Raw genomic sequence first — 24,665 nt, 5'->3', positions numbered from 1 at the left:
CAAGCCTGATGATACTCAAGATGATCCTACCTTTTGTCCCCTCCTTGTCCGTCAGTTTCACTGCACTGTCTTCTTCCATGAGGATGAAGCCCGCACCCTCACTTGGATGACCGGCAAGACAAAGTACTCATGCTCCTACTCTCAGTTCCGTGCAGCTATGGGTTGTGGTGATGACAGTGATCCAGGGTACAAGATTCATTCACGGTCCAGGCTTACTAGGGGTGACATCTCTTTCTGCTATCCTGCAAACCCTACGCCTGGACCTCCCACCATCTCTGGGATGTACTACTCCTATTTGGTACTTGCCAAGCTGTTCCGGGAAAACCTCATCAGCAAGTCTGGAGACCACAGTGAAGTCCGGAACTATCACCTCAACTTGATGTACTATTGTCATCCTGACAGGGTGAGGAAGATTGATGGCTGTGACCTTATCTACTGTGAACTGAAGAGGGCAATTATGGACCGCATGACTCCCAACTACGCCCAATATGTTCAGCGGCTCATCAACTACATTGTTCCTGCTCCTCGGAACGTTATTGGTGAGAAAGTCATCATGGATACATTCAAGTTCCCCATTCAGGAGGCCACTCGTGAAGACGTTCCCTCCATGATGCCCACCGCTGAGCGCCGCTCCAAGGCACACCATGATCATGATGCTAGCTCCAGTCACACTCAGCGCTCCCAGCATGGGGCCGCTCGTTTCTTCACATGCATGTTCCAAATGTGCAAGAGAACCCATGATGTTGCCCATCAGACCCATAACATGACCCAAGAGACACGGAGGCGCCAGAATGAATTCATGGCCTCAAGGAACCACCCTGTTCCTCCTCCTGGCCCTGAGATGGAGCCTGTGATTGCACCTCAGTGGGAGATGCCTCTTCTTACCGATGAGATGCTCCGTAACTTTGACTTCTCAGTGTACGCTCATGGTGCTCTCCCTAGGCCTGCTCGTGCTCCTCCTGCTGACTATGCTGATGCTGAGCGTGATGATGATGCGGGAAATGATAATGCCGGTGATGATGATGCCCGTGATGATGATGCACGCGAGACCTCCTCCTCCTCGCTTGGGTTTGGTCACTACTGATGGGTGCGATAGCATCTCTCCTCTTTTCTTCGCCTTTTTGGTGTTCCGATGCCAAAGGGGGAGAAGAGAGTAGAGTCTAGAGTAGAGTCTAGACCACGGGGTTCTTTGCCACAAGCCATGGGAGTTGCTTTACTTGGATTTTATATGGCTTGTGCTAGTTTACTTTGAGTTTTTCCAAGAACCATTTGCTATTCGTGTATGGATATGTATGGATGACTATTATGTGTGCTACTCCATGTTAGGATGATTATGCTATGCTTATATATCTTGATATGTACATCTCCATACCATGCTTGTTTCCTAAAGATATTGGGGGAGCTTCTCATGTTTCTCAAATGGTGCACTTTGCATTCAAACGCAAATTCTCCAAGTGCACACATTATGGGGGAGCTTTCGTAATATCTTATATGGAATCAAGGTTTAGAGCTTATCATAATATCTATTTGTGACTCTAGCTCGGTTTGTCATCGTATACCAAAAAGGGGGAGATTGTAAGGGTATTTCACCCTTATCCATTATTTTGGTAACGATGTCACCGTGCTAAAGTATTTGGCCTAATATGTTTATAAGTACAATCTCAGGTATTAGGCAATGAGGCGTAAATGGTGTATCAAAGGAACAAGAAGGCTAAAGGTGACCCCCCATTTCAACAACAATCAAAAAGGGGTTACAGGAGAAATCCGGTCACCTGCCCGGTCCAACCAGGCCAGCAACCGGCCAGTCCGGCGTGGTGGCCGGTCAACCGGGCGGCAACCGGGCTCCGAAGGAGGAGCCAGAAGATCCGGTTTGCGCCCGGTCAACCGGGCTCTCGACCGGCGGGTCCGGTGCTCCGTCCGGTCCACCGGGCGGCAACCGGGCGCCAACCGGCCGCCAACCGGAGGAGCTTCAGGACCAGCAAAAGGCGTCCGGTCTCTGGCCCGGTCAGACCGGCCTCTCCGCCGGGCTGTCCGGTCTGTGGGTCTTGCCAGACCGGGTTCGTCGAGGAAAAGCTGAGGTGGCAAGTGACAACGGCCATATTTCGAAGAACACTATAAATAGCCCTTCTCCTACCTCTAGACAGTTAGGCACTACACTACAAACTGTTCTTGAGCTCTCTCTCTCATACTCCATTGCTAGAAACACCAAAAGCCTCAGATCTCCCTCCTCCTCCACCCAAACTCAAATCCCTCCGGGGAATCATTAGAGGAGGACCCGATCTACCGTTCTACCAAGCCAAATCTCATTCCCCCTTGTATTCATTGAGAAGCTTGCTTCCTAGGGTTCCTTGGAAACCCTAGGTAGGCAAGAGGAGTCCGGAAGCATCCGGGCTGTGGATTTGCTCCGGGCAAGATTGTGAAGGTTTGGAGGCTACCTCAAAGTCTACCACAAGTGAGTGAGCTATTCCTTCGTGGGATAGGCTCCGGAGAATAGGGTGAGCCTTCGTGGCGCGGGGAATCCTTCGTGGGACCTCCACTCCTCCAAACGTGACGTACCTTGTTGCAAAGCAAGGGAACACGGGAATACATCCTCGTCTCCGCGTGCTATCGGTTATCTCTAACCGAACTCCTTACTTGTGATTTAACTGCATGTGAGAGCCTTCGTGCTCGAGTTAGTTGTATCCTCATATAGGTTGTTTCACCTAGTTTGCATTAGGCTCATCTTTATATTCCGCAAAGCCTAATATTGCAAAGAAAGAATTAAAATTTGTAGAAACCTATTCACCCCCCCCTCTAGGTTTACCATCTCTATACTTTCAGAAAGGAACCAATGGAGGGTGAGGTTCACACACCAGTTTATTCAGCTGGTGATTATATTAGTATTGACCATCCAGAACAACAAACCCTATAACACCTAGGTACTTTTCCACTAGCTCCCAAAGAGGATATGAGGGTGGAGAGAAATCCGGGAACCATCAGCGTCCCGAGACTCCTATTGAGAACTCCACAGGATGGCGTTGGGGATCATTCATGGGAACACATAGTGATCCTGTTAGATGTAACTCTGAGATTGATGAGGACGCGGCATTCTAATAACAGCTCCCGATGATCATGCTTTTTTTCCCTCAAAACTAATCGCCTCCCTCTTTCAAGGCGTATTTCTAGTCTCCGGTGTAGTCGTGTGCAATCTAATATCTTGTCCCACCGACCATGAATTTCTCCTCCTAGTCGTCAGCTCTTTCCGCCCGTATTTCAAGGAAACAAATTAAGACGGATGAAGTTTAGTTGTCTGATTGATGACATGCATATATATAGATGCAAGTGGACCAACATTACGGGTACCTTCTGATCTCTAATTATAAAATATTCCTAACATCTTCATTACTACCTTGCAAGTTTCAGTCGAGACAGCAAACTGTAATGGTTTCCAAGAATTATGTGCTGCATATACGGCTGAAGCTAATTTATTGGTTGCCGCTTCTGTACTGCTTTGAGCTAGCAAGTGTCATTAAAACTAGGACGTGGATTATAGAAATCATATTCATACTTCTCCAGCAGTATGAATTTCTCTGTTTGGTAATAGGAAATACCCATATAAATCATCTTACTCTGACTCAAGTGGACCGGAACACAATACACAAACAATACAAAACGTATTTATACTATATATGTACACATGAACACAAAGCCATGATGCTGAATTTTAGGGTCATTCTACTCTCTTCTTCGTATCGTCTCTGTTTCTCTCCCCACCTCCTCTCTCTCTAGTTTTCCAGATCTGGGCCGACTGGCCCCTCTCCCTCTCTTCTCCGGCGATAGCCGGCGTTGAGGCGGGTGGGGGACCCCTCCCTGTGCAGCAGTAGTCTAGGAGTAGGAGTCTAGGTCTTGGGCTGGTCCCTTTTTGCCTCTATGGTGTTTGGCGACATGCCGATGGGGGCATGGCTTCTGATGCACGCGAGCTGCATCCGGTGGTCGATGGAAGCAGGTCTTCTTCTCATGGTGCTCTGGAGGTCAGAGCCGCATGTGAGAGGGGAAAAGCTTCTTGTCATCCCCGCAAATAAGCTCGAGGCCCGGCCTCCAAATCAGGAGGTCGTTGCCAGTGAAGATGAAGCAAGATCTGTTGTCCTTCTTCTAAGCTGCAGCCATCAAGGAGGTGGAGGCGTGGATTGGAAGGGCGAGGGTCTGCTTCGTTCTTCACGGTGGGGTTGTGTTGCTGCAATTTCCGGAGCTCCTCAATGGTGGCGACTGAGCGCCGCTGTTATCCTTGGCCGATGTGGCCACTCCGCGCTGCGGTACTGCGTTTACCGTAGCTTCTTCAACCTCCAGGCCGGTGTGCCAAGATGGAGGCCCTTCAGAGCTTCTCGTCGGAGTTCAACACCTTCTCGCCGCCAAGTGGTGCGTCCCCGTCAGTGTCAAGGTGGCCGGCGATGGAGACTCAATTGTGGTGGAGAGGACGAAGCACCTGATTGCTTTTCCTATCTTTTATTCAGGGTCCTTTGTGCAAGTATTCAGGACTGTGTTGTAATGTTGTTTTTCTATCAGAGTCCTGTATGTAAAATGTACCCACCGACAATGTTATGAATGCAGCATTCGGGGTCCTTAGAGACCCCTCCCCTGTTCAAAAAAAAAAAAATGATGCTGAATTTTACAAAGGTTTCATTCAAGTTTTCACTGGCCTTCAAAAATTATGCTGCCAATGGCTTTCATTGCCGAATCTACATGTTGAACATGACAGCAATCTTAAGCTAGGCTTCACATAACATTATACAATCTAAAGGAGCAAGCTAGCATTTTCTATTCTATGACAAGCTACTGCGATAGCATGACATCGCCCTCGATCTTCTAGGAAACAAAATACCACGTCGCTGGAGCAACTAACATCCATCAGCTCAATAACAGGGGGAAAAAGCAAGTCCGGCTAGTCAGATATGGTGGCCATGGTAGCTCCCTCCTGCACACACTTCTCCCTCTCGCTCCTGCTGCTACAGTAGGACATACCGCATCCACCTCTCCCCTCCACCAAAACCACCTCAAAAAACTGCCAACCGCTCCCGGTGTGCACCGCTCCCTCCAGCAGCTACAGAAAGATAAATTGCATATGTGATCAGTAGAAGCTACAAAACTATGAATATTGTCATTCTTACTGTTTGGCACATTCTAATAGATTCCAAACTAGAAAGTAATATTCGGTAAGAGATTAGCAACCAAGTGAAGCAAGAAAGTGGACTAACTTGATCTGGCAGGCCTCATCAGGTCTCATCGTACATGTTAGCTTTCAACAAAAGATAACCATCAAATTTGGTTTGCCATGCATGTCACTGGATATCTTTTCCTAGGCATGAATAAAAGTGTGCATCGGAGGTAATTTTGCACTACCACTAGGTAAGCCAATCAAACTGATAAGCTGAGCGCTGCTGCAAGTCCGACTCTGGACATACTCTACATATTATGTTGTCGCCACTAACTTGATTTTGCCCTCCATGAGGTCTCCTACTCTTGCCGTAGTTGCCTTTTATGTCACTACATTTTGAGGCATATTCGCATTACGAGCTGACCAAATTCTGCTTGTCTCCTAACAAGCACAAGGTATATTTAGTGTCAAAGATGGGCTAAATATATGAACTGCAAAGAACACGAGAAAAAAAAGCAAAACTGCTACAACTTCACGTCTTCACCACATATAAACACAAACATCTACATCCATTTCAATGCATAATATCGCCTGCTTTAATAAATGACATGAGAAATGCAGAACTAGCACATCAACCACATAACGTTAGGCTTCCACCCGATAATGCAACCAGCCAGACAGCGTGACTGGAACAACATGAATGATGGATGTTTCCAGCTTAAGCTTCCGCATGGAAACAAGAAACCAGGAGGCGAGCATGGCTTGAGTGCAAGTATAACAATGAGCAACCATCAAAATGTACGTATCTAAAATTTCTACATAGAAATGCATGCAAATTCATCGATGTTCACCAGCTTACATGCCGACATGCCATAAAGAGATTGCATATTTCACAAAATTTCTTCATCCTCATACAGCAGTAGAAACATTCACGACATACCATTGCAGCAAACGAATTCCAAGCGCAGAGGATGCAGCACCCCTCCAGAAGCACATGAAGGAGAAGATTGTCAACCACATGGAGACCCACGTGCCTGGAGGGGTAGTCTTCAGCACATTGAATGGGTGTGGTGATAGGCCTCCATATAATGCTCTAACTGCTATAGAAGATGCTAAAGGCATGCTTTGCCAACTGCAGAACCAACGGCTTGCTCATCAGTATGATATGCGTTACTTTAGAAGATTAAAAGGAAAAGTTCTAGAGCTGATGCAAATTACATCTCGACTTTGGACAACAATCAATTTGACTAAAAATGTTCCTAGCTATACCATTGAAATATGGCATAGTTGGTATCTACCTTATTGATGGCATCTTTGAAAGAAAAAAAAGTTAGTTCAGGCATGTCATCAATTCATTGGTACGTGGAACATATTTCCGTTGAATTGCCATTTCTGAGCCATTTTCAGATGTACGAAAGTTTCAAACCTCGATATCTACTGAACTAAAGAAAGCTCAAGGTAGGCCCATAAGTTTGAAAAATACAGATTGCCGAATGTTAGTTTCAAGGTATGGTGTACAAAGATAGAGAACAGTTAGAGTTCGGGATACCATTTTAGCTTCACCATAAAGGCACACTGAGTGCAATATAGAAAGGAAACTCATGACAAACTGAAGCTCCAATGCCATGGAAGAAGCCCCTCGTGCCATCTTTTTGTATGCCAATGGCCTCCCCTACATTGTCAAAGATTCCAAGCTGTAAACACTGCTTAAGAACATCAGAAGGAATACAAACGCTGGCGGTTCCTAGGATTGTGCTGCATGAGGAAGATGATGATTACACCTGCGAAAGGTAAACTTAAGCATGTTATTGTACCTTTGTTGTATCAGAGGGATGCACATAGAGGTAGAAAGTGCACTAGCAAGACCTCCAGCTAAAGCTGAAAACAATTCTGCTAGATATGTCTACAGGTGGAGAAACAGCAAGCAAAGTAGCAGCATCAAAACCAATGTTCCTGAATGCATTAGTAAGTGAAGAGACAAGTCAATGCCAATCTGAGTACAAAGACTGCTAGAAGAAAGAGCAAGCATTTCCATGTGTAGCTGGACATTTCACTAAAGTCAACTAAGACGATACAAAGTGAGATTTTGATAACAAATACACAACACTTGTGACACAATTCTTAAGCACAAACTTACATTAATACAATAATTTTCTAGAACCAGTACTTCACCAACAAGAGTAACTATAACAACAGCACTCTAGCATAAACGAAATAAGGGAACTATTGAGTGGAAAACGATACCATCTTGAAGAGCTGATGGCCTCTAGATCACCAAATGTTGCCGACATTCTGGGTCCTACTCCACAAAGAAAGATGACAGTTAGTGGCATACGCGAGGTGTCTCCACCATCAATAGTGTGTTACAAGGAACACAACAAAAGGAAGACACGCAGTGGCCGAGCATTTACACTTTGGATGTCATCCATACAAATAGCACCGGGAACGCCTCCACCTCATGGCATAAAACCTCCTATTCCTGCAGGCAAACCACGACAAGTGAAACCACCGCCCATTCCTTCAGGCATACCACCACTGATTCCTCTAGGGAGGTAATGAAAGCTACACATGGAAGATCACAGATGAGTGACTTGAGTGCTCCTTCCTCTTGTACAAATAGCACAACAACCACATAACGGCAGGCTTCCACCCGAGAATGCTACTAGCAAAACAGGATGACTGGAACAACATGGATGATTGATATTTCCAGCTTAAGCTTCTCCATTGAAACAAGAAATCAGGAGGTGAGCATGACTTGAGTGCAAGTAAAGCAATGAGCAACCATCAAAATGCACTTTTGCAAAATTTCTACATAGTAATTCATGCAAATTGATCGATGTTCAGAAGCTTACATGCCGACATGCTAAAAATAGATTGCATATTTCATAAAATTGCTTCATCCTCACACAAACAGAGGAAACAGTCACGATATACCATTGCAGCAAACGAATTACAAGCGCAGATGATTCAGCCAACCCCTCCAGAAGAACATGAAGGAGAAGACTATCAACTGCATGGAGATATGCGTGCCTTGAGGGGCAGTCTTCATCACATCGAATGGGTGTAGTGGCAGGGCCCGGATAAGCCTCTAACTGTTGTAGTTTCCCATGGTTCCAAGTTTCTTCTCAAGACATGCTTTGCTCCCAGCAAAACCAAGGGCTTGCTCATTAGCTAGTATGATATACGTTCAATTATGGAAAAGATGAGAGATCGCAGATGAAATCAGATATTCCTAAATTACAGACCATTAAAAGCAAAATTTCTAGAGCTGATGCAAATTACATCTCGACTTCGGACAATATTCAGTTTGACTAAAAAATGTTCCTACCTCTACCATTGAAATATGGCATAGTTGGTATCTACCTTATTGCTGGCATATTTGAAGAAAATAAAATAAACAAATTAGTTTAGGCAAGTCATCAATTGAATGGTACGTGGCATATATTTCTGTTGAATTACCCTTTTCGAGCCATTTTCAGATGTACAAAAGTTCTCAAACCTAGAGAGCTGATAATAAGCTCAATATCTATTGTACTAAAGAGAGCTCAAGCTAGGCCCATAAGTTTGCGAAACACAAATTTCTGAATGCCAATTTGAAGGTATGTTGTACAAATTTATAGAGAATCATTATAGTTCAGGATACCATTTTAGCTTCACCATAAAGGCACACACTCCAGCAATATATAAAGGAACCTCATGAAAAAGTGTTGCTCCAGGGCCACAGAAGAAGCTCATTATTCCATCTTTTTGTACGACAATGGCCTACCCTACATTGTCGAAGATTCCAAGCTGTAATGTTGGGTAAGAAACTCACAAGGTATGCGGACGGTGTCGATCCCAGGATTGTGCTGCATGAGGAAGCCGATGATTGGACCTGCGGCCCCAAACGAACAAACAAACAAACAAACAAACAAACAAACAGTGTGGAACATATTGATATCAATGACAATACAGCAAGTGAAACAAGACCATAGGAACCATGCACATTAGAGTTCACACTTCACAGAATCCAGACCAGCAGATCAACAAGATCAGAGATCTACTCACGATGAAATGTTTGGGGAATGAGCAAAGCATTTCTGTCTGTTGTATCCGACCACACAGCCGGCAACTCTGATCTACTACATACAGAAGATAAGCTACAGGTTTTATTTAAAAAAATCCTTGAGAACTCAAACAAACTCATGATGACGACGGTGGCGGTGGTGGGGGCGATGCAGATGATTTCGTCGGCTCATTGCTTTGCTGACCTTTTGCAGCAACCTTCTGATCCAAGACATCCTTCAGCCCTTCCTGATAGGTCTCCACATAGTTCTTCACCGCGCTCGTGTAGGTCGAGGCACGGGTCATGTATATGCGACGCAGCGCGGGTTTCAGGGTCTCGGCCCCACCCCTCGCCGCCACCGCGAGATCCTCCAGCACGGTAGGCTCACCAGTACTCTTCCCCTTCTTGGTGCTGGTGGGACCCGATTCCTCTTTGGCCTTCTTGTAGTCGTTTGGCCTGAGCTCAGGACCAATGTCCCTGACCCAGGAAGCCCCATAGAGCCTGGTGGCCTCCTTGAGGATGCACCATTTTTCTTTTAGCGTGAGCTTGGGACGCCGTATGGTGCCCGGAGGGTCCGGCAGAGAAGACGGGAAGGCGATCTCTTTCAGATCATACCTCACGTAATCATACAACTTCCTGCAAACAACTCTGATCTTCATCCTGACTGCTTCTACAGCAAGCCTTTTATGTGGCACGACGATGTTTTAACCTGCGCCATGGTAAAGAATATAAATCTTGTCAATCTCTGCGTATCTGCGTCCAGATTTCGAACACAACACGTTTTTTTATAATAAAAGAAAAGCAAAGTTACCAAATCAACGAATAGAATTGGCATGAGTGTGACCGAAACATCTAGGGGATCATTTGTGTTAAAACTGGGCACAGCTTGGTCTCGAACTGGCCAAACCACCAGTCCAAACCGCACCGCACCAGATAGACGGTTTATACCGGTCTCACCGTACTAAACCATCCAAACTGTAATAAAAGCTGTTGAGTTGGTTTGATACGGGTTTAACCCAGCAAAACCGTCCAAACCGGCAACTCCCGTATTGAACGTATCTGGGGCACGACTTTCGCCGCAGGCTGAGGGCGCCAGCTGGAGACCACCGGAGTCCTCTTCTCCGGAAGGGCGAGAAGCAGCTGCTGCGAGATCCACCACCACAAGATGTCTGATTCCTTCGTCGTCTCCACCACCAGCAGTCCGTGGGCGACGACGGGGCATGGCAGCACATCGAGTGCGATTGCGAACTCGGGCACGCGACTGCTGCGACACGATACGTGTGGTAGCATATGGCGGCGGCGATCGCGGCAAGGCCGGACGGCTCGCACCGGGTGCCCGACGGGGCAGTGACAGCAGGGAAGCACGGCAGCAGCGGCAGAAATTGTGGCGGTGAGGATAGACCAGCAGCAGCGTGGCCACGAGCAGCGCTGTTGCGACTCCGACGAGGGGCTTAATGACAGGTTTGGGTCACCAGCGCAGGAACTGTCCTGACCTTAAGTTCATTGCGTGTGATGTTCACGCAGCCACATTGGCGGGAGCAGAGGCCTCGCTCGACCGCTGCTGGCTTTGGCTGTCCTCGCCGCGCGGCTGCACGGCCAACACGGCGGTGCCGATAGACAAGAACCAGCGGCAGCAACTCGGCCATGCTGCAGAACTGGCCCACATGCGCAAGCTCTAACAGCAACATCATCTAGTACTTCGTGCAGAACCAGCGATGCTTATACACAAACTGCCGATGAAAACGGGTCTCAAACCGCTCACACCGACTAATCCAGCCCAGACCAGACCGTCATTTCTTCTCGCATGTAAATAGTCCAAAGCAGACCAACCCAGATAGAACCGCTGGAACTAGTCCGGGTTGAGGAAACTGTACAAACCGTGCAAAACCGGGAATGCACAGGGTGAATTTGTGTAATGGAGCATGTAGACAGAAGCATTTGACCGAACACTTTGCCTTCATTCCGAAGCATTCAAGCGAAAACACTAAATTCGACATGCGATGTGGTGGAAATGCATAGGCATGAAAGAAACTAAGGAAATAAATGATCGCATCAAGGAGGCCATAAATCCTTGCCACCATGGTCCATGGTGTACTGGAAATCGAATGCGCGCTCAGTTTTCGGACGGGAATCAACTGCTAGAGATGCAAACCTGGCGGTCTGTCGGCTGGAGGAGGTCGTGGCTGGCCGCACGGTCGCCGGGAAGGAGGTTCCGAAGCTACTGCGGCGATGGAGGGCGGCGGCGCAGAAGCTACTGCGGCGCCGGCGATGCTATGCTGCCGATCGTCTCCCGGGCTGGGACAAATGCGTTGCAAGGGAAATGCCGGGAGCATATGCTCTATTTCCAGCCCATTTACCAGATCACCAGCCCAGTGAAATTTTCTTCCAAAACAGAGTCTGGCCCATTCTGTTTATCTTTCGAGAGCGGGGCTGTTGGATAATTTGTGGGAACTGAAACGGGCCTGATGTTTTTTGTTGTTTGATTCAGATACAATTTTTCAGATAGTGTTTAATTCACCTATTTTCATTGTGGGCGTACTGAAATATTTCCGCATACTAGAACCATTGATTTGTTTCTCGAGATTCTCGTTCGTCAGAGTAGATGTGAAAGTAGCTCTCTCTCTCCTCTTTTCATCCGAATCTCAAATCAAAACAGACGGCAACAGAAACACCCACAGCAATGCGCGTAAGTACAAAAGTATTTTTCTATACTCAAACCACCACAAGTATTGTGGATTGGAGGAGAGAGAGAGCTTATTTGTTCCGGCCAGCCACGACCTCCTCCAGCCGACAGACCGCCAGGTTTGCATCTCTAGCAGTTGATTCCCGTCCGAAAACTGAGCGCGCATTCGATTTCCAGTACACCATAGACCATGGTGGCAAGGATTTATGGCCTCCTTGATGCGATCATTTATTTCCTTAGTTTCTTTCATGCCTATGCATTTCCACCACATCGCATGTCGAATTTAGTGTTTTCGCTTGAATGCTTCGGAATGAAGGCAAGGTGTTCGGTCAAATGCTTCTGTCTACATGCTCCATTACACAAATTCACCCTGTGCATTCCCGGTTTTGCACGGTTTGTACAGTTTCCTCAACCCGGACTAGTGCCAGCGGTTCTATCTGGGTTGGTCTGCTTTGGACTATTTACATGCGAGAAGAAATGACGGTCTGGTCTGGGCTAGTCGGTGTGAGCGGTTTGAGACCCGTTTTCATCGGCAGTTTGTGTATAAGCATCGCTGGTTCTGCACGAAGTACTAGATGATGTTGCTGTGTAGAGCTTGCGCATGTGGGCCAGTTCTGCAGCAGGGCCGAGTTGCTGCCCTGCAGCCGCTGGTTCTTGTCTATCGGCACCGCCGTGCTGGCCGTGCAACCGCGCGGCGAGGACAGCCAAAGCCAGCAGCGGTCGAGCAAGGCCTCTGCTCCCGCCAATGTGGCTGCGTGAACATCACACGCAATGAACTTAAGGTCAGGACAGTTCCTGCGCTGGCGACCCAGACCTGTCATTAAGCCCCTCGTCCGGCTCGTCGTCGGAGTCGCAACAGCGCTGCTCGTGGCCACGCTGCTGCTGGTCTATCCTCACCGCCGCAATTTCTGCCGCTGCTGCCGTGCTTCCCTGCTGTCACAGCCCCGTCAGGTACTCTAAACCCTTTGCGAATTGCTGACCTAAGAACCCTAGCATCAGTCGCAGAACCCTCCCAACCACAAGAAATGAATGTGAAGTTCAGGTCAAAGTCACACACCACCATCACGTTCTGGCTCAGTGTTCCCTTCCTATTTCTAAATGGTGTGGCTATGTCACCATTAATGTTCATGGGAACATGAGTCCCATCAATAGCTCCAAGACAATTCTGCAAAGAACACCAACAAGGTATCATTTGCTATGTGAAAAAGAATACATTTCCATGGTTATATGATTTAGACTGAAGTAGTTTAGCAAAAACCTGAAAATAAGGAAAGAATCTTGGGTTGTTCCGGATCTTTGGGTGTACTTGAGCTGGATTGGGAGGCTTCAGAAAGTGCTTGGATAGTGCAGGAACGATGTTGAAGAAGTTATTCATGATGTTATGGAAAGTGTCATTACTATGCTTGAACTGTACTTGGAGATCCTGGTATGAGGAATTATGGGACAACATCCACAGAAAGGCTGCAAGTTTCTATTCGACGCTAAGTCTGGTATCACGCACCAAACTCTCGCGTCGAAGGAAACTAGCCAAAGCCCTGAAGATGTGGGCCTCCATCCTAAATGCTACCCGGCAATTTTGTACGTGCCCTTCCAGCAAGTCCCTTACAACCTCCTCGCCTCTTATCGTCGATGCATGGCGGGGCTTTTTTTCCCTTGGTTCACCCAGCAGATGCAGCATTGGTAAAAGAAATAGAATCATATCATCATCATCCTCCTCTTCCTCCTCCTCTTCCTCCTCCTCTCTCTTCCTAATCCGATCCGTAATTCTCAAAGCCATTCAAAAACTAAAGATAAAAATGCCACCAGTTATTTAATGAACAGAATTTGCTTTTAATTAAAAACTTATAAGTACTGTTGTTATCTTAGAAGAGCACTAAGCTCCCAGGGTTGGAAGCAATTCTGGTGAGTTTGCCTGTCGTTGTCACGGACCCCACCTAGACCGGTTGTTCGTGCTGCGTTTGCTCTCTTCCATGATGAGCCGTGATTTTTTTTTGAACAAGATGACCCGTGATTTGGGTCAGCGCTTGCGTGTCGTCGCTCCATATGGTCGTCGTGTCGGTTGAGGCCTTGAGTGTCGGTTCGGGTTTGCTTTCACCGCGGGTTCGTTCTTCCTTTGTTGTTTCTTGGCTGCGGCCGCAGTTCTCCTCGACTAGATGTGCTTTGCCCAGCGCCGTCGCCCATCGCGCACCGTCATAGGCATCATAGGCAGGGACAATAGCAGCCCGATGGCTGAACAGGGCAGGGGAGGTGAATGTTCTGCCCAGCGCTGAGAGAGGAATGGAGGAAGGCGTCGAGGGAATCAACATAGGGCTGCTGTTGTCCCTGCCTCTGCCTATGATGCGCCGTCCGCGCCTCTGTAGCCTGTACTGGCACCACCGGCATCTACATCCTCTTCGAGAAGGGAACAAACAGCACCTTCCTCGCCCCTACCCTGTTCAGCCATCCCCATACTCCCGGACGAATCGGTCGCCACTGCCGCCACGATGTGGGGATGAACTCTGCATCTCCGCTAGCTACGGCAGCAATCTTGCGCTTCTCCAATTCCTCTCCTCCAACAAGGTGAGGCCATCTCATCCCTCTCTTTTTTCCTTTTTTACAATCGCATCTGTTTCTTTTTGACAAGTTTCACTCCAGATCTGTTTCTCTGTATGCTTGGAGATACTTTGTGTACTACTATTGGTCTATTGTTTGCGGATGATTGATGCATGAGTGTGATATCATACAGGGACTGAGTCCAACTATTATCCATACTTTGCATATAATAGCAGAGGAGTTTATAATTGATTGGGCTTTATATAACTGCAGTAATGCAAACCCAATGATTGGTCATTTTACACTTTTCACATGGTTTGAGCAGCAGTCACTGTGCAGTTCTTTTTTCTTAGAGTTGATTATCTGGTATTTAATTCACAAATTGGTTGTGTAATCACACTTCTGTGGCATGCAGTTTGAGTAACTCCCCTGAATTTTTTCTTAGGTTTTCAGTAGTTGCAAGGTTGTGACCATGGAGTATAAATACATTGGATAATCTCATTACTTGGAACTTAGTTAACCCGTTGGATGATTGATTTGGAGATTATCTAATTGGCCAAGTCTAGCATCACAAAAGCTTTATTTTTTGTTACCTTAGAGGATTCCATTGGTTAGTCCATTATGCAATGGGCATGGCCTCTACATCAGGTGATTTAAACGTACTAATTGATTGTATCAGGTCAATTCCTTTTTCTACTGCTGGCTTCCTATTCCAAGGTGTTCTTCCTGCAGCTATCAATGTCATCTTGGTTCCTGTAGGAGATGGTGTGTTCTCAAGTTTACGTACACTATTTTTTTCACCAGGTTTCCCACTTAAGCAATGTTTGATTCTGCTGTACTAGAGATGGTTGGCAGATTTTGAGGAGAGAATAATGCAGCAGTCGGACTATGTGCAATTAAAAGTAACACTATGTGATCATAAAGTGGGAGAGATGGCAAGACTGTCTGGTCAGTATTGCTGTTGTGCGTGCACTGATAAAATGCATTGACTGTTCTTGCTGCCACATTAGGTTAGTTATTTGTGATGAAATCACTAGGAGAAGAGTTTAAATTTGTAAATACTTGGAGATATCATGGGCTGTTATTGACATCGAATTTCTTTCAGCTAGAGAGGCTGGTGCCAATTCTACATCACAACAAGGGCAACTTAAAAAAATTATTTTACCAGAGGGCAACTTAAGGATTGGAGGCGACGTTCTTTGTTTTTAGGTTCTGTATTATACCGATACGATCAAACCTATCTTCGAACTGTTGGTACTTATATGAAGCAGCACAAGGTTGTGGAGGAACAGCTCCACCGTGTTGCTACAATGTGGACAGCACAAATGTTGAAGGAACCGCTTCAACGTGCTGCGCTAGATATCGCTCTAGGGGCGTAGGCTAGATATCGCTCTAGGGGCGGGGTTGTCAAGAGTTCAATCCGAAACTCTCAACACGCAAGATCTAGTCCAAGATCTTAAGACAGAACACAAGGTTCCATTTATTTGATAGGTAGGGGTACATAGTCCGATTACATAGGTAGAGGTTGGACCTCTATTTATAGGCTGCATGAGCCTTCACTATTTAGCTCTACTTACAATTAGAGTGTTCTAGAGAACACTACATAAGCTAGGGAAAGAACTACAAATATCCTAGTTACAACTTATACTAGAATACTCTGGAAACCACTACAACACACATAACTAGAGGACCATATTACCTAGAATATAGTAGAAGTGTGTAGAAGCTAGTACTAGATCTTACTTATGTTTTATTTTTATTTTATTTTATATACTGTCCCTCATCATTCTCCCCTGGTTGTTTAGAACTCGACCTCGAGTTATCTTCATAGAGTGCTTGCTCTTGATGATAAAGAGCCAAATCTGCCACATTGAATATGTTGGATATTCCCATCTCAGCTGGAAGATCTATCATGTAGGCATTATCATTTATCTTCCTTAGAATAGAGAAGGGCCCGTATTTCCACCATCTAAGTTTCTCTTTGATGTCTAATGGCGGTCCTTCTTTCCTGAGGTATACCATCACCTTATCACCAACATGGAATGATTTTAGCCTCCGTTTGTGGTCACTTTTCTCCTTCTCCTTGGAGCTATTACGATTTGATTGATTTGGTAGAATGATGATCTTCCGCTTGTTCCAAGTGAAAGAGTAGGAATTGTCCTTCCCTTTGTGTGTTGTATTCACATCATATTGCCAAGGTCTCCCAAGAAGAACATGGCTGGCATCCATATCAACAACATCACATAACACATTTGCGTGATAGTGCTTGCCCAAAGAGAGTGGCAGGTTGCATTGTTTGGTGACCCTCATATTCACTCCTTTCTTGATCCACCCAATAGTGTAGGGGTTTGGATGATCATGTGTCTCAAGCTTTAAATGACTCACCAAATTCTGAGAGATAAGGTTTTCACAGCTGCAACCATCAATCACTAATTTGCATACCTTGCCATTCACCGTGCATTTGCTCTCAAATATTTTCTTTTGTTGTGGGTTGTCGGGCTGCGGTGTTGAGCACAAGGGGCGCTGAATCACGCATACCACCTCTTCTCCCTCTTCTTCACAAATATCTTGTCCTTCTACATCTTCAGATTCATATTCTTTGCCATCTTTGCCATCATGGATTGTTGTGTTGACAAATTTCCTCAATGGGCAATTGCTAGATACATGTCCCTCTTCACCACATTTATAGCATTTTATCACAGGCTTTGCCCTACTCTTACCTCCGGCTTGCTTTGGGACAGTTTCTTTTGCACCGGGTTGAGTGGTCTCTTCTTCCATTTCGTGGGAGTGACTCCTAGATGAGTCTTCCATATGAGAATATGGAGCCTTACTTGCCTTTCTTGCCTTTACCAATCTCTCTGCCTTTAAAGCTAGAGCTTGTGCTTGATCAAGGGACCAAATTTGCTGCATCATCAAACGGTCCTGGATAGCATCATTGAGACCATTGATGTATCTTGCAACTTGTTGATCTTCAGTTTCACCAAGGTGGCACCTCACTTGTAGCCTTAGGAACTCCTCCGTGTATTCTGAAACGGTCCTATTTCCTTGAGCACAATTCTGAAACTGAATAAATAGGATCTGATCATAATCTGCAGGAAAAAATCTCCCTTTCAAAAGATTCTTCATCTGCCACCAAGATCTCACACGAGGTTCTCCTCTTAGCCTGCGATCTTCTTGAAGGCGATGCCACCATGCACCAGCTCCTCCTTTTAGCTTGTATGCAACCAAAGAAACTCTACGATCTTCCGGAATATCCATAACCTCAAAGAAAGTCTCCACCTCATACAACCAATCAAGGCACCCCTCAATATCAACATTTCCATTAAAAGTAGGGATCTCAGCTCTCACCTTGTATGTATCCCTCGCATATGTAGAGCGGTGTACTCTCGGATATGTATGGAGATCAGGTTCTTCAAGGCCCTCGTCATATTCGTCACCTTCGGAAGCTTCAACATACATTGGCCTCCTTGAAGTACGCTGAACAACACGTGAATGAGGTGTTTTTGCTTCAATACGACCTCCCATTCTTCGACGCCTATCATCTGCCTCCTTTGATGATTCTTCATTGGCAACAGGAGGAACACCCTTTCTAACCATCTCAACTAGCTGATCAAATCTGCGGTTAAGGTCTTCACGGAGCGCTTGGATTTGTTGATCTACAACATCCACTCTTTTCCCCAATTCCTCCATTGCTTGGTGCAGCTCTCAATGAGGAGACCAACAGCTGGATCGGATCAGCAAGGCTCTGATACCACCTGAAGCAGCACAAGGTTGTGGAGGAACAGCTCCACCGTGTTGCTACAATGTGGACAGCACAAATGTTGAAGGAACCGCTTCAACGTGCTGCGCTAGATATCGCTCTAGGGGCGTAGGCTAGATATCGCTCTAGGGGCGGGGTTGTCAAGAGTTCAATCCGAAACTCTCAACACGCAAGATCTAGTCCAAGATCTTAAGACAGAACACAAGGTTCCATTTATTTGATAGGTAGGGGTACATAGTCCGATTACATAGGTAGAGGTTGGACCTCTATTTATAGGCTGCATGAGCCTTCACTATTTAGCTCTACTTACAATTAGAGTGTTCTAGAGAACACTACATAAGCTAGGGAAAGAACTACAAATATCCTAGTTACAACTTATACTAGAATACTCTGGAAACCACTACAACACACATAACTAGAGGACCATATTACCTAGAATATAGTAGAAGTGTGTAGAAGCTAGTACTAGATCTTACTTATGTTTTATTTTTATTTTATTTTATATACTGTCCCTCATCATTATAGTTCCTCGATTAACGCAAGATAATACAATAGATCTCATTTTTGAATTTTTTAGGGTTGTAGTATCTATCCAAAACATATAAATAGGGAAAACATAGGATCTACATTTTTGGAAGTTATGTGGATCTTCTTATTTGGAAATTATTATTAAGATATGCATTGGTAAAATAAGCTTTAGAAACCAGAAGGAAGTCTATGAATACTTGCAAATCATGAGTACTAAGAGCAGCCTATTAGTCAAGGGAGAAATTTCCCATCTTATCTTGAGTTGTTGTTATGATGAATACTTGAATCTACCAATGACCCAAATATGCTAACATGGCCTGCAGTGATGTTTTTTCTTCTTCATTAGTCAACCGCTTTTCCTGAATCGTATTTAGTAAGAAGGAATTTCTCTGATTTGCTAACAAGCAGATGTCACTAGACTCGCTGCACAAAGGTAAATCCCTAGACGTAGACTATATAGTGTTGTATCTTCTCACCTTGCTATTCTAGATTGTCTGTTCTCCTTTAGATTGACTGTATCTCACTGGACATTTACATTTGTTTCCACATGGTTGCAAACAACCTTGACTTCATTGAGACACTGTTATCTTGTTTTTTCTCATCAGTTTATTCTATATAGGACTTAATAGTTAACACAAAGGTAAGCCCTTGGAGGTGGACATTATAGTGCCTTACTTCTTAATAGCTACATAAATAATCCAATGGTCATAATACCTATATGCTTTTCCTTTGTAATTGAACCTTTTGCTCTGATATTCAGTTTTTACTTAGCTGTTTAGGGACAGGGTGTTTCTGCACCTAGGTGCATATGCACCCTTTATTTGAAATGCATTTTAAATATATTAAAAAATGTCAAATAAATACAGAAAAAATGTCGGTTGTATATTTTGACATGTTACATGCTTACAAAGTTGTTTCAGCAAAAATCGACATGTTTTGTGTCCTGTGTAAAAATCACAAATTTTGGTGCTAAAATAGTCCATTTCACGACTCATTTTTTTCTCTTTTTTACACAGGGCACAAAAATGTCGGTTTTATGTAAAACTTTACGTGCACACATAGAATGCGTCCCTCTACATGCGAAATGTTTTTCCTAATTCTTTTAACTTTTTGAAATATGTTTTATACATACCAGGTGCATGGGATCAGTTTTGGTTTTCCGTTTAGTTAGTGATATCATTGACAGGTTTTTCTGTTCTGACCGCATGAGTAGAACTTTGTTGGTTAGGGCTTATACTTCTGAAGAAATGAGAGAAGGTCTCTGGGTGACTGGGTGTTAATCTTTTTTACTCTTTTTAATTTGATTCTAGATATTAGTACTGGAGCGGACTATGTTTCCAACTTAGCATTATTATTCATTTTAACATATCATATTAGTGGTACTAATTAACATTAACAGGTCTATCTTGATATTGATTTAGTTGGCTCACCGCCATGCAGTTTGTTTTCAGATATGATTTTTTACTTTTTATTCTTACCATCTATTGTGCTTTTAGTCGAAATTTCACTCCCTACAAATATAAAGAAACTGCAATAAAGCCAAATGTATAAATATTACTAAGACATGGTATGGTTGCAAGACTTAAAGTATTAGTGGTCTGCATCCATAGAAACAAGTGATGGCTTTGCTAATTAGGTACTTCAGATTAAACTTAGGTTCATCTGCACGAAAGTTGGTTTGGTTAGGAGTCAAGAGGAGAATCTCTTTGTTCTTTCCCTTATTGAGATACATAGTTCCTGTCTCAAGCTTTTATCTCCTTGACAATATGTAATCCAGATTTTTGTTTTGTTTCTTGGACCTTCCTATCTGGTCTAGAAAACTAATGTTAACTATTGCGCCATAGTTATTTGTTGTCTAGGAACGGTCATTGTTCTGCACAACGGCGTTGAAATTATGTTAAATATTTGCCATCTCAGGCATAGACATGTAGCCAGTTTTGTGATCTGCATTTGCTTCCTGTAGGAGTCAAATGCACCGCCTTGCGTCTTAGCTAATAAAAACAATTCTTCCATGGTAAAGCATCTACACAATCACATGGTATTAGATAAGCAGTATAGGATTATGCTAATGAGTCTTTAAGTTGAACTTTTTCCTATCCAATTATATTGTTCAGGGAAGCACGACTTGTGTGGTATCCTCTTGTGACGACATTGTGCAATAAGAAAGATGTATATCTTTTGTTCTTGTTTTCTTATACATTGCATATTTCATAATGTGGTCAAGAATGTTGTGAACAAACTAAGAACTGAATTTATAGCAGGTGCAGTACATATTGATGGGGTGACTTAAACTGCATTAGAAGGATTGCATGGCTTTATATGAACTGGTGCATTTGGTTACCATTTTGGTGGCCTGATTGTGGTACGTATGTTTCGAAAATGTTGCTTGCTGAACTCTACGATGAAGTGCTTACATTGTCAAATACTGCATCATTTCAGTCATTCAGGTGAGATGTTAAAAATTAGCATGTCATACATGTTTTGTACTTAAGGTTTTTATCAATTCTTATCGTTGTGTTATTTCCTGGGAAAACAGTGCTACAAGTACCAACCCTTGCATACAAGAACAAGGAGAACAAAGAGCTGTACGAATCAGAATTAACAAGCCGATAGGTAAATGCGGAATATATGTCTGATGTGCTTTGTTTCTTTCTGACCCTAAATTTAGTCACTTGGAAGGTTTTCGGGCAGTGAGACCTTGTAAATTCCCAACTTTGTGTATGTATAATGTATTCATGTGTCAACTACTTTTTGTCGTATTGGTATTAGAGCTATAGGAGGAATAGCAGTGATGAATACTGTTTTTACAGTTTCTGGTGGTGTCTTTTGAGATAAAGGCGACAGTAGAGGATTTACGGACCTGGTTGTCTTTTTTGGTGCACTGATCTTTTAGATTCAAAGCATGTCCTTGCCACTTTTATAAACCACACAGAAAAGTATACAAGGGGATTATTACAAGTTTTTAGAGGATGGCGAAGCTTTCTCATAGTAATGTTGCCGGCAATGTAGATTATCTTGGTGTATTCTTCTGTTCTGTATACAAAAGAGCTTCAAATTCAGCAGACAAGATGTGTATAGGGAAGTTCAAGTTACTACCATACAAGAACTAGGAGCGTTCAATAATTTTTTGGTGCATCTACTGTATAAACTGATTGAGATGGTTTGTTTGTTCACGGAATAAAAGTTGAGATTACTCATGGTGTTTTGTACTTGACCCAACCGTTGCTTGGCCTGGTATCTTAATCTGGCCTTTATGATTACTTTGTAGTGCACATGGAATCTGAACAGAGGCTCTCGATTCTCCGTGTGGTTTTGCTGCATGTACCATGTTGTCAAACGATGCCACATGATGTGTGCGATGAATCAAGACAGTCGGTTTCCGTGTTGGGCTACCGTGATGTGATCGCCCACTCATGTCTTATTATGTTCGGATCTTTCCCGCCCATCGCCCACTCAGGTCTTATTATGTTCGGATCTTCCCCGCCCATCGCATGACCCCCGCCACTACTTCTCCTCCGTCCTCTCTATATATGGATCTTTTCGTCTCCGCCTGAACGGCAGCCACTACGATGACATGTTTCCTCTTTTGAAACTCACAGTGGCTACAATTTTGAATGATATGCTCCCCTTCAACTGTTGAATCGGATAGTCTCGAGCTAATCAATACAGGCAATGGAAATAACGACCTGTGGAGTCATTATACAGCATCTTGGCGGATTGCTTCCAGCTAGCTCATCTATCGGAAATATTGTTTTCAAGCATTGCCCTGGAGAGGCAAACAAGACAGCGCATAACCTTGCTAGGTTGAGCTATGATTCAAATTATTATGTAATAAGGTGGACGGAGGTTATTCCAAACTCTGTTTTAGTTGATGTATTAGATGATGTAACGTTGCTAAGCTTTTAATAAAATGTGCCGTTTTGAGTTAAAAAAAACTTGAATGATATGTGAGAATTTACATCAACTTTTTTTAGATGAACGATATACAAGATTTTTCTTGGAATAAGCTAGAAAGTAAGGTTCAACGCAATATCAATGAAACATGTCCTTCTAAATATTTGCTGATGTCAAATTGCCATCAAAACTTCTGTGTCTGTTGATATGCCTGGTATCGATGTTTGTAAAAGTTTATAGGTGCGCATCATCAATGTTAGCTTATGAAATCAATCACACTATGCAGGGACAAGGGAAAAAGTGCCGAAAAAATAGAAATGGGCGCACGCAAAGCGCGCAAGGCCCTTCTAGTACATACTATCCTATATAGAGCAGGTTGCAATAGTTTGCTTGCTCTATCTAGGATAGTTGCAGTAGTTTGATTGCAGTTTTAAATACCACAACAAATTCGAGATACTAAGTAGGAACAAAGTGCAGGTTTAAATAACACAAATAGAAAGAGAACACACAAAGTATAACTGCAGGATTAATATGTACTCTGGATAATTGGTACTTGCTGAAAAGGATGCACTGTACAGTTGGTATGCAGCCAATAATTTCAGGTTTAAATTACTACAGCCAATAACCATCATGTAAAATAAAAACAGGATGAAATATGTTAAGTTGAATAGATCATTTACCACATGGAAGGAAGCTTACAACAGAAATACAACTATCGGGATTTTTCTTCTAGAGGAATTCCACTATTCAATTAATATATATGGTTGCCTCGTGCTGAAACTGAACATTTTGCAATCAACATTTTCTTGAAAATGAACTGAACGAGAAATCTCAGCCAGCTTTTGCTGAAGATGACAATTTCCTGCCAGACAGTCAGATTACCAATTTTCGCAGAGCATTAAGAAATATTCAGAGTTTGCTTATATTTGTTCCAGCAGTACAGTACCTTAAGAGAGCGCTCAGAATTGAAATCATGCATGAGCATTGTGCTAATAATTCCATAAGACGTAGACAAAAATGCATCTAACATTCAAACTGATGAGGATTTTCGAGTCCCACAACCGGCATGATTTCCTACAGACAAAATTTCTTGTAGAGGCAGCGAAAATTGTTCTACACTAGTTGAGCAAAGCATCACATCTACCAGATCAAGGAACCATCCAGCACACGGACGTTCCTGGACAAGATCCATGCCAGATCGAAACCAACCAACACGAACTGATCGGATTATCTTCTACCGGCCGGCGTTCTCTGCAACCGAACGAGGCCTTATACAAGAATAGGTGGAGGGGAGGAGGAGGAGGAGATGGTTTACCTTCTACCGGCCGGCGTCGGAGGCGGGGAAGGGAACGATCTTGAGCCTGCGGCTAGGGATTTGGTCGGGCTCCGTGGCGGCGTCCGTGTCGAGGAAGGGCGGCGTCCGCGTCGTCGAGGAGCTCTCCTCCTCCAGCCGGCCACCGTCGAGTCGCCGCCGCCGTCCCCTCCGCCCCTTCGTTCCAGTCACCGCCGCCGCCGCTATCGCGAGAGAAGGGCACGAAGGGAGCGCCGCTTCGTCGCGCTCGGGATCCTATCCACGGGTCTAGTGGAGCGTTTCTAAAAACCGGCAAAATCGGCGGGTTTCAGGCAAAACCGGGCGGAGTAAAAAACCGATGTGGTTTAACCGAACACGTCTCACGTGCGGACCGGTATCTAAACCCGGGGGCCCAACACCAGTATAACCACGTGGATTTCGGCCCAAAACCGGCCGGGTCGGGACCAACCGAACGAGGCCTAGGGTCTGTTTGTTTGGGCTGTAGCTTTTGAGAAGCAGCTGTAGCTGTTGAGCTATGAAAAAGCAGCTGTGAGAAGCAGCTGTTGGAAGCGAGATTTGATGTTTGGTAGGAGTGCTTTTAATGGATTTTAGGAGTGAAATATCTAAAATGCCCTGAGTGTTGAAGATGTTGAATATATGCAGATTTGAAATGAATTTTCTATTTATAACACTTATATTACATAATTATCATGTTTAATATCAAAAATTAGAATAGCATCCCGAGTTCACGGCAGTTCATTACTCCATATTACATAACCAGGTCCAGGAAATAAATCTCAC

General features: G+C 44.4%; 1 protein-coding gene, 1 long non-coding RNA gene and 1 pseudogene across 2 annotated transcripts; all 3 read right to left on the bottom strand.

Moving 5' to 3' along the window:
* Positions 1 to 4,633: 4,633 nt before the first annotated feature.
* On the bottom strand, positions 4,634 to 6,065 carry LOC127307060 (uncharacterized). The gene is made up of 2 exons (XR_007855110.1): positions 5,232 to 6,065; positions 4,634 to 5,077 (listed from the first exon to the last, which is right to left on the bottom strand). It is a non-coding gene; the product is annotated as an uncharacterized lncRNA (long non-coding RNA).
* A 3,024-nt stretch (positions 6,066 to 9,089) lies between these two features.
* LOC127307059 (uncharacterized) lies at positions 9,090 to 24,153 on the bottom strand. The gene is made up of 2 exons (XM_051337756.2): positions 23,889 to 24,153; positions 9,090 to 9,885 (listed from the first exon to the last, which is right to left on the bottom strand). The coding sequence occupies exon 2, from the start codon at positions 9,833 to 9,835 to the stop codon at positions 9,314 to 9,316; it is 522 nt and encodes a 173-aa protein (XP_051193716.1). The 5' UTR covers positions 9,836 to 9,885; positions 23,889 to 24,153; the 3' UTR covers positions 9,090 to 9,313.
* Positions 12,665 to 14,165, bottom strand: LOC139832827 (uncharacterized; annotated as a pseudogene).
* Positions 24,154 to 24,665: the final 512 nt, after the last annotated feature.

Source organism: Lolium perenne, chromosome 6 (assembly GCF_019359855.2).
Source record: "Lolium perenne isolate Kyuss_39 chromosome 6, Kyuss_2.0, whole genome shotgun sequence".
Lineage (NCBI taxonomy): Eukaryota > Viridiplantae > Streptophyta > Magnoliopsida > Poales > Poaceae > Lolium > Lolium perenne.
The sequence above is the reverse complement of the archived record's forward strand: the minus strand, read 5'-3'. Positions and strand labels throughout refer to the sequence as shown.

Bases quoted from the DNA above. Each gene is read 5' to 3' on its own strand.
- LOC127307059 (XM_051337756.2), bottom strand. From the start codon at position 9,835: ATGAAGATCAGAGTTGTTTGCAGGAAGTTGTATGATTACGTGAGGTAT.